Source organism: Camelina sativa, chromosome 7, assembly GCF_000633955.1.
Source record: "Camelina sativa cultivar DH55 chromosome 7, Cs, whole genome shotgun sequence".
NCBI classification, from domain to species: domain Eukaryota; kingdom Viridiplantae; phylum Streptophyta; class Magnoliopsida; order Brassicales; family Brassicaceae; genus Camelina; species Camelina sativa.
Genome location: NC_025691.1, coordinates 29169835 through 29178806, shown reverse-complemented (window position 1 = coordinate 29178806; position 8972 = coordinate 29169835). Strand labels below are relative to the sequence as shown.

General features: G+C 36.6%; 3 protein-coding genes across 7 annotated transcripts in view; all 3 read left to right on the top strand.

Annotated features, from left to right (window-relative positions):
* Nucleotides 1-1598, top strand: part of LOC104703187 (protein SRG1) — a 2340-nt gene extending 742 nt beyond the window's left edge. For 2 of the 4 annotated variants that reach the window (XM_010419150.1, XM_010419152.1), the window contains 3 exons: nucleotides 465-715; nucleotides 811-1135; nucleotides 1232-1598. In XM_010419150.1, coding sequence (XP_010417452.1) covers nucleotides 465-715; nucleotides 811-1135; nucleotides 1232-1474 — 819 coding nt within the window. In that variant the 3' untranslated portion in view covers nucleotides 1475-1598. Of the gene's footprint in view, nucleotides 367-464; nucleotides 716-810; nucleotides 1136-1231 lie in introns of all 4 variants that reach the window. The other 2 variants (XM_010419151.1, XM_010419149.1) reach the window with 2 other exon arrangements.
* LOC104703186 lies at nucleotides 1653-5287 on the top strand. Its single transcript, XM_010419148.2, has 10 exons — nucleotides 1653-2089; nucleotides 2535-2726; nucleotides 2805-3002; nucleotides 3108-3182; nucleotides 3274-3351; nucleotides 3472-3633; nucleotides 3763-4065; nucleotides 4163-4383; nucleotides 4486-4986; nucleotides 5082-5287. Exons 1-10 carry the CDS (start codon nucleotides 1931-1933, stop codon nucleotides 5161-5163), a joined length of 1971 nt encoding a protein of 656 aa, XP_010417450.1. The 5' UTR covers nucleotides 1653-1930; the 3' UTR covers nucleotides 5164-5287.
* LOC104703185 (uroporphyrinogen-III synthase, chloroplastic) overlaps nucleotides 5550-8972 on the top strand; it is a 4764-nt gene continuing 1341 nt past the window's right edge. The window contains exons 1-7 of one of the 2 annotated variants that reach the window (XM_010419147.2): nucleotides 5550-5853; nucleotides 6078-6165; nucleotides 6434-6500; nucleotides 6903-7021; nucleotides 8186-8281; nucleotides 8706-8761; nucleotides 8893-8931. In XM_010419147.2, the coding sequence (XP_010417449.1) occupies nucleotides 5632-5853; nucleotides 6078-6165; nucleotides 6434-6500; nucleotides 6903-7021; nucleotides 8186-8281; nucleotides 8706-8761; nucleotides 8893-8931 (687 nt within the window). In that variant the 5' untranslated portion in view covers nucleotides 5550-5631. The remainder of the gene's footprint in view (nucleotides 5854-6077; nucleotides 6166-6433; nucleotides 6501-6902; nucleotides 7022-8185; nucleotides 8282-8705; nucleotides 8762-8892; nucleotides 8932-8972) is intronic. The other variant, XM_010419146.2, reaches the window with a different exon arrangement.

Here is an 8972-nt window from a genome sequence, read left to right as displayed (position 1 = left end):
TTTTATTTCAGTTTCGTTTTCTTTTGTTCGGTTCTTGCGGAAAAAATTGGTTGTTGAGTGGATCAAAGCTTCCGACTCCTGTTCTTTGTTTTGGTGCTAGAAGAAAAGTCCATGGAGGGCGAAGGAGAAAGACAGTGGAGCTCTCTCATAGTACCTTCTGTTCTAGAGATGGTGAAAGATAAGAACTTCACTACTGTTCCTCCAAGGTATGTTCTGTCTGATCAAGATAAAACAGAGATTCTCGATGATTCTAGTCTGAATTCTGAGATTCCAGTCATCGACATGAAACGCTTGTGTTCTGTTTCCACCATGGATTCCGAGCTCAAGAAGCTCGATTTCGCTTGCCAAGAATGGGGATTTTTCCAAGTTCGTCTCTTTTTTTACACATTTGTATCTTTGTATATATTCTCTCATAAAGTATTGTTTGATGTTTAAAAGAAGCTTTCTTTCTTGGGGGTTTATAGCTGGTAAAGCATGGAATAGACTCATCTTTGTTGGAAAAACTAGAGACAGAGGTTCGAGATTTCTTCAATCTCCCCATGGAAGAGAAGAAGAAGAAGTTTTGGCAGACAAGTGGTGAATTTGAAGGATTCGGACAAGTGAATATTGTGTCAGAGGATCAGAAACTCGATTGGGGAGACATGTTCATCCTCACCACTGAACCAATTCGATCACGCAAATCTCACTTGTTCTCCAAATTACCTCCTTCTTTCAGGTGGAACTGACTGCTCACTGTTTGTTATCTGCTGTGTAAATTACACTCTCTCTCCCTAACAACTGTAAACTGAAAAATCCGTTTTCTCTTTTCAGAGAAGCTGTAGAGGCTTACTCCTCTGAAGTGAAGAGCATAGCTAAGATCCTATTTGGGAAAATGGCGAGTATTCTTGAGATCAAAAGCGGAGAAATGGAAGATTTGTTCGAAGATGTTTGGCAGTCTATCAAAATTAATTACTACCCGCCATGTCCACAGCCAGATCAAGTAATCGGTTTGACTCCACATTCAGACGCTGCAGGTCTCACAATACTGTTACAGGTGAATCAAGTGGAAGGACTCCAGATCAAGAAAGATGGCAAGTGGGTTGTTGTAAAACCTCTTCGAAACGCTTTAGTTGTCAATGTTGGGGAAATCTTAGAGGTAAGGAAAAGAGATAACTAAAAGAATAAATTCTCATTGTTACAAAAAGATGCTTTTGATGCTGATGTGAATGTGTTTTTGTTTAATTGTAAAAAGATCATAACAAACGGGAGATACCGAAGCATCGAGCATAGAACAATGGTGAATATAGAGAAAGAGAGGTTATCAGTTGCAATGTTTCATAGTCCGGGAAAGGAGACAGTGATTGGTCCGGCGAAAAGCCTTGTAGAAAGACAAAAGCAAAGGTTGTTCAAAAGTATGAGCACACAAGACTACTTTGATGCCTTCTTTGCTCAGAAACTCAATGGCAAATCCCATCTTGATCTTATGCGTATGTAATCAATCCCATAAGCTTGGTAATAGACCCTCGCAAAACATGTTGTATAACTAAAATAATTTTCTTCTTCTTGTTGTCATTAAAGACATGATATAATAATTAATACACACGCTCTAATTAAGGCTATATATATGCACAACTTAAAATTAGATATGTATCATTAAAAACTTTTTCTAAAGGAAGTAAGATTTAATTGGCTGACCATTGTAGTTTTCGGTGGACGCGAAAGCAGGAGATTATAGCATTCATCTCTCCCCACAAGTACACAAACCAGTAAACCACCGCAGTACGAGACCAACCGTTATATGTAACAGCACAGCCGTCGAAGTGCAAAGGATCAGTTTTTTGATGATCTTCACTTCTCTATTAAGCTAATCGACGAGTTTGTATTGGTGACGATCAACAAAAAGGGTTTTTTTTGTTAAGGGTTTCGTGTTTTTACAAGTTGAGGCTTTTGAATGGCGGGTGTTTCAGCAATCGAAACGGAGAAATACTCTTTGTTGGAGGATTTTAAGGTCGATGTCGAAGTAGATGATGAAGAATACAAAAGTTTCTCCCTTTGTTTCTGGGCTTATCTTGTTAATTCCACCACATTCCCATCTACCATCATTAGACAGGTTTGTCTTCTCCGCAGCTCAATTTTTAAAGCTTACTTCTTATTGTTTCTCTCGACTTTTTTTTTTTTTTTTTTAGCTGAAATGTTTCTCCTTTACTCATCGGACTCGGTTTGTTTCTCTGTTGGTTTTTGTAACTTTGTTTGGTTTTTCGTGGTCCTGTCTGTGTACTGAATTTACAAACTTTCGTATTATTCCTTGGTGTGATCTAATCTGCCTTGATTTGTTGGTATGTGTGAAAAAGAAGTGATATTTTGAGTTGGGTTTTTTAGGTATTATTCGAGTAAAGATTTGGGAAGCTCAACTCTCTGTTTTATTGTTTATAATAATAATATAGAGATTTAGATGTCAATCATGGATTCAATATTTTGGCTGTAGGATTGATTTACTTTTGTTCTTCGTCTATTTTTAAGTTTATATATATGATCAAGTGGTTTTTCTTTGACAGGTTCACTCAGACATGAGTGTTAGTGCACCTTTCCTTGTCCTAGATGAAAACAAGAAGATGATGCTTTTGCCATTGACTCTCCTTCACAAGGAAGCTCCTGATCCTGTTGACACTTGTTCCAGGAAACAAGTTCCTAGCGTATCTACAAAATCCGAGTTTCCTTTCGATAAATGGGTTCATGTGGGATGTGAGGTAAGATTCTCTCAGCCAGGGAATGCAAGATCCTCTAGTTCTTGAGATGGCTGATTCTGTTGTTTTTTTTCTTCTTAGGTTTCTAGAAATTACATGAGGCTTGTTATTGATGGAAAGATTGAAGGAGAGCATTTCTTAACTTCTTTGCTGACGAAGAACAGCAACCGAAAGATATCACTATTTGGTGTTGGCGGAGATGGTTATAGTGTTCAAGGTTTCATCAAATGTGCACAAGTATTGCCTGCTTGTGATCATGTGGATCATCACTATATGAAGGTCTCTGCTTAACCCTCTCACCCTTCTCTTCCTTTAGAACAATTGTTCTGTGTTTGTTTATTTCCAATACTCTAATTAAGCTTACTTTTTTTCTATTTTTGCCAGGATCCACCTCTATTGTTATCTGTCAATAAATCCTCCTCATCGGGGATTAAACTAGATGATGATGGTGTTTGGAAGGTCAGACTTCATAAAAGCTCATTAGAAATTTTTTGTCGAGAATGATTTACATTTCCGTAGTTAAGTTAACACTTATTTTCTTGCTCTACAGGCATCTTGCGGGGAGGTTTTTTCCTTGGATATTGTTTTATCCAATGCCATTGGCCAGCCTGTGCACAAGGATGTGGAGGTTTACATCTCTTACGATTTCTCATTACTTTGGCACTTAGTTGCCTACTTATTTCTAGCTTTGGAAAATCATCAATATATATATATATATAGTACATGGTTGTTGGGTTTAAAATACAAGGTTGTTGCATCACTACTGTATGCCGATACCCGTCTGGAGGCCAAGATGAGTGAAGCTGAGGCTCCTCTTTTGATAAGGGACGAAGGAGTTGAATTCTCGTCTGATGATAGACCGATCAAATTATTGAATGGACGCTCATCCTTTAAGCTCAAGATCTCTCAGGTAAAAATACAAACAACAGTTTAGTTTGCATTTCTTCTTTTATCTTCTTTGTATTGCTTCTCTGCGACTTGTGTGAACTATTTATCGTGTTTTCTGAAATCATTAAAGAATTGTTGTTAATTTTTCCAGCTTTCCTCCAAGAATGATAACAGATTGTTCTGGATTAAATTTGGAATACGAAATGCCAAAGATTATCCTTTCCTTCAGGCAGTTTCCAATCCAATCCGCTGCATTTCGATCAGTCCTGATGTCCGGCCGCTTCCGAAGAGGTTGGCCAATATTGACCATCCATCAAGTACCGAATCACCAGACCTTCTACAGAACAACACTTGCTCAGTTAAACGAATCAGGTTGGGCAAAGAAAGTGACTCTGGGAGAGAGGAATCATATTCATATCAGCATTGCAACTCTTATCCCCAAACCTCAAGACAGGTATAAAGTGCGTCTCTCTTTTCATAATGTTTTTTTTGGTTGCATATCTTCTTATACTAACAACCTCTACCGTTTCTGCAATGTTTGTTGTGAGAAGTTTGAGGATAGAAATGGTCACGAAGAATATAACTCACCAAGTGGTTCAGAAAACGTGGAAATGAGACATACAATCTCTGATTCCACCATCTTTAGATACTGCCTTGGAAACTTAAAAGATAAAGCTCTACTTCTAAAGGAAATCACAAACAACTCATCAGACGAAGAAGTTTTGAAATTTGCAAATCAGGTTTCTCTCTACTCTGGATGTTCCCACCATAGGTAATTTACATTTTAACAGAGAAGAAACAAAGAATGAATCTTTATTGTGACCCTATTGTGAAATGGAGCTTTTTTTTTTCTTTTTTTTTCCCGAAATTTCAGCTATCAAATCAGCATGGCAAGAGAGCTAATAGCCCAAGGTACAAGTGCATGGATATCGATGTCTCGGAACAATCAACATGTTCATTGGGATAATGTGGTGTATGAGATTGAAGAACATTTCATGAGGATTTCAAAATGCAGCAGTAGATCTCTCACCCACCAGGATTTTGAGCTTCTAAGGAGAATATCAGGATGCTACCTCTACGACGAGTACATGACTCAGGAGAATTTTGAGAACATTTGGTGTTGGCTGTTCCCTGTTGCCTACACCATATCCCGTGGCTTGATAAGCGAAATGTGGTGTTCTTCGTCGCCTAAATGGGTCCAAGGATTCATCACTAAGGAAGAAGCAGAACATTCGCTTCAAGGCCAAGAACCGGGAACCTTCATACTCCGGTTCCCTGTTTCAAGAAGCTGGCCTCATCCTGATGCCGGTAGTTTGGTTGTCACTTATGTCGGTCATGATTTCGCTCTTCATCATAAGCAACTCAACATCTGCCAGTAGACCTCTCCCAATTTTTTTTTTATCTTCCCTAACGAAATCGTTTTACTTTTCTCATCACTTCTCTGATACATATCACATTTACTTTCTGCAGAAGTAGTGGAAGATACATGGATGCAAAACTGCTGCAAGATATGTTGTTGGCTGAACCTGAGCTCTCTCACTTAGGAAAGTGAGAGAGAGAGAGAAAAAGGTTCTTCATTGTCTTAGATTAAAAGATACTCCCTCTCTATCACAATAGATGATATTTAAGATTTTTACATGAATTAATAAAGCAATAAATGTATTATTTATTTATAATAAAATATTTTATAATTATTAACCAATAGTATTTCATTAAATTTTTAAATTCTCATTTAATGGTTCTTGAAATTTATAATTTTTTTTTAGCATTAATTGAGAAAAGTATACAGAAAATTATTCTTTGTAATACAAAAAAAAATACTAGAAAATCATTTTCTTTATTATACGGAGAGAGTAAAACTTTCAATAAGTTGATTGTTAATTTTAAAAATATTTATGATGATAAAAAAAAAAAAAAAAAAAAAAAAAATTAAAAACCAANAATTCGTCGATTGATACACTAAAATTTCCTAATGACACAGAAGACCTAAAAGACGAAATCAATATTATCTCCCTCTCCAATGGCGTTGCTCCTTCCTCACTCGTCACTCTTATCTCTTCAACCACCATTATCGTCTTCTTCGCACCTCTTCCACGCTCCTAAAAAAGGAGTTGTCGCTTCTCCTTCCCTAATTCGAAATGCATCTTCTTCCTCCGTTACATCGTCTAGTATCTCCAATTCGGTCCCGCAGGTGGTCGTAACCCGAGAACGAGGCAAGAACAAACAAATCATCAAAGCCTTGGTATGCACTTCATACCCTTCTCGCCCCAAACCCAACCAAACAAAAAAAGTTGCAATTTTGAACTACAGTTATTATTATATAATGCAGCTAGCTATAGGCTTAATTTCAACAATCTGGTTACTTTTTGTCAGTAATTTAGTTTCAGGATCATATAAAATGTAGTGAGGTTATGTTTAAAATTGTGCATTAATTTTAGCTAATAGAGTTTTATTCTCTTGATGCAGGAGAAACATGGGATATCATCTTTAGAGCTTCCCTTGATTCAACATGCGCAAGGACCTGATTTTCATCGGCTTGCTTCTGTATTAAGTGGTGATTTTTCTTATGTAGTTTGACTTTTAGTGACTTCTTTGCTCTAATACTTTGGCTGTTTTGTTTGGAAGCTATAAAGATTTTTCATTTGCTTTTGCATGCGGGTTTTGCTTCATCTTTATGGGCTATGTTATCCTTTATAGATGTTTCTGGATGCCTATGTTTATTTGGATTTCAAGATTGTTATTACTAAATTAAGAAAAAAGCTCCAGAGTTGTTTTGCGGTGCAGATTTTGGTATTCTGACGTGTTGCGTTTAATTTTGCTAGATGAGAGCTTTGATTGGATCATTATAACATCCCCAGAAGCAGGTTCTGTCTTTCTTGAGGCATGGAAGTAAGCCCTGGTTCTTTGACCGTTTCCCTCTCTTTTTTGTGAAATTTTGAAGAGCTGTTTCTGTTAGTAATGTGTTGTCAGAAGACAGAAACAATGGCTTTTCTCTAATCTTAAGAGTTTCTGAAATGTCTAAGCTACTCTGAGCAAACTTTGTTAATATGGAATCTGTTGCTAGTGAGTTTACTCTTCGAGTTGTCATTGTTATTGTTACTGTTATTCATAGGAAAAGGCAATTGGAGTAGTCTAGGTTTTTATTTAGGTATACAGATATATATGTGTAATCTTCAATTCTTCACACATATTTATTTATGATGCAACTCTGTAAATAAATAAGTTTTGAGCCTTTTTCTACTCAATACCCTTTTTCCCTTGAGTTAAACGTCGTTGGTCTCCATTCCTTAGGGCAGCTAGCTACCCAAAAGTGCAAATAGGTGTAGTAGGAGCCGGAACAGCCAGGGTATTTGAAGAGGCAAGACAGTCGACAGAAGGATTGCTTCACGTTGCCTTTACGCCATCAAAAGGTAACTTAACTTTTTATTTAGACACAATTTCTATACACTCCATTTTAGTCTTTATATCTGCAACCTGTCCATTTTTAAGCATTTTACTAGTGTATGAGTTTACAATATCATCGTTAGATATGCACCAATTGGTTGGATGACCCTCCAACTTGATTTGTGTGACTATGTCTATGAATGATGTGACCTATAATCCTTGTCATAGTTCCATAACTTTCAATTTCGACACAATATTACACTCCACTTTACTCTTTATATCTGCAACCTGTGCATCTTCAAACATTTACTTATGTNATGTGTAATCTTCAATTCTTCACACATATTTATTTATGATGCAACTCTGTAAATAAATAAGTTTTGAGCCTTTTTCTACTCAATACCCTTTTTCCCTTGAGTTAAACGTCGTTGGTCTCCATTCCTTAGGGCAGCTAGCTACCCAAAAGTGCAAATAGGTGTAGTAGGAGCCGGAACAGCCAGGGTATTTGAAGAGGCAAGACAGTCGACAGAAGGATTGCTTCACGTTGCCTTTACGCCATCAAAAGGTAACTTAACTTTTTATTTAGACACAATTTCTATACACTCCATTTTAGTCTTTATATCTGCAACCTGTCCATTTTTAAGCATTTTACTAGTGTATGAGTTTACAATATCATCGTTAGATATGCACCAATTGGTTGGATGACCCTCCAACTTGATTTGTGTGACTATGTCTATGAATGATGTGACCTATAATCCTTGTCATAGTTCCATAACTTTCAATTTCGACACAATATTACACTCCACTTTACTCTTTATATCTGCAACCTGTGCATCTTCAAACATTTACTTATGTAGGAATTTACGATATCATCGTTGTATATGCTTGGTTTATGAGACTATGGATCATGTGCCCTGTAAACCCTTGTCATAGTTTGTTTCCATAAATTATAGAGCATCTAAGATCATATATAGGTTTATGAGATGATGAATTATTATTGAGCCAAGCTAAAATTTGTTCTCCGTGGCATTCCCTTATCAATGTTCATGTATTTTTTAATGTGTTTGCATCCATCAAACCGATATATATATATATATATATATATATATATATATAGGAAATGTATGAGTGGTCGTACATACAGTGTTACAGTCTTGGGTGGTTCATTCTCTTTGTTTTAATTATTTCAGCAACTGGTAAAGTCTTGGCTTCGGAGCTCCCAGATAAAGTTGGCAAAAGGTCCTCTGTCTTATACCCGGCTTCGCTAAAAGCAGGCAATGATATTGGTGTGTGTTGTTAGGTTTTCTCAATTCAGTTGAGCTTATTGTGTTGACCACATAGGAAAAAAAGATTAGGACTGAATAAACAAAATAGAATATAGGATTCATATCCTGTACAATTTTATTTATGCAGTTGCATAAGTATTGCATATCCTTGATGGAGATGTGCAGTAATGCTATACCGGGAGAAGTAGATTAGTAAATTACATTTATTACTTGGCTTTCATGTTCAAAGTGATAGTATTCCAAAGGTTGAAAAGCAATTGTACATTCTGCTCTTTCTCTTTCCATGTAGATGAACTAATGACTAAATCTATGTTGGCCAGAAACATAAGTGAAGATAGCTAACTGTAAAGTTATTTTATTTTAATATCATTCTAGATTGACTGACCATCTTTACTCTGCTTCATGTTTGACATATGAACCGTAGAGGAAGGGTTGTCCAATCGTGGGTTTGAAGTTACCAGGCTGAATACATACACAACAGTAAGCCGTCTTTAAACCTACTAGACAAGCCCTATAATTCATTGCATATATTATTTGTTTTAGCCATCAATTTCATATGGGTTTTCCGTCGTGGTTAACCGTTATATTTCTTTTTTTTCTTATCCTGATAGGTTCCTGTACATAATGTTGATACGGTGCTCCTGAAAGAGGCACTGTCTGCTCCTGTTCTTTCTGTAGCTTCACCTTCAGC

What these genes read in the sequence shown, in the direction of transcription:
- LOC104703186 (XM_010419148.2), top strand. Translation starts at nt 1,931, where the DNA reads ATGGCGGGTGTTTCAGCAATCGAAACGGAGAAATACTCTTTGTTGGAG. An exon ending in GGGTTCATGTGGGATGTGAG is followed by an intron (nt 2,727 to 2,804) that starts GTAAGATTCTCT and finishes TTTTCTTCTTAG; the next exon opens with GTTTCTAGAAATTACATGAG. An exon ending in CTGTGCACAAGGATGTGGAG is followed by an intron (nt 3,352 to 3,471) that starts GTTTACATCTCT and finishes TTAAAATACAAG; the next exon opens with GTTGTTGCATCACTACTGTA.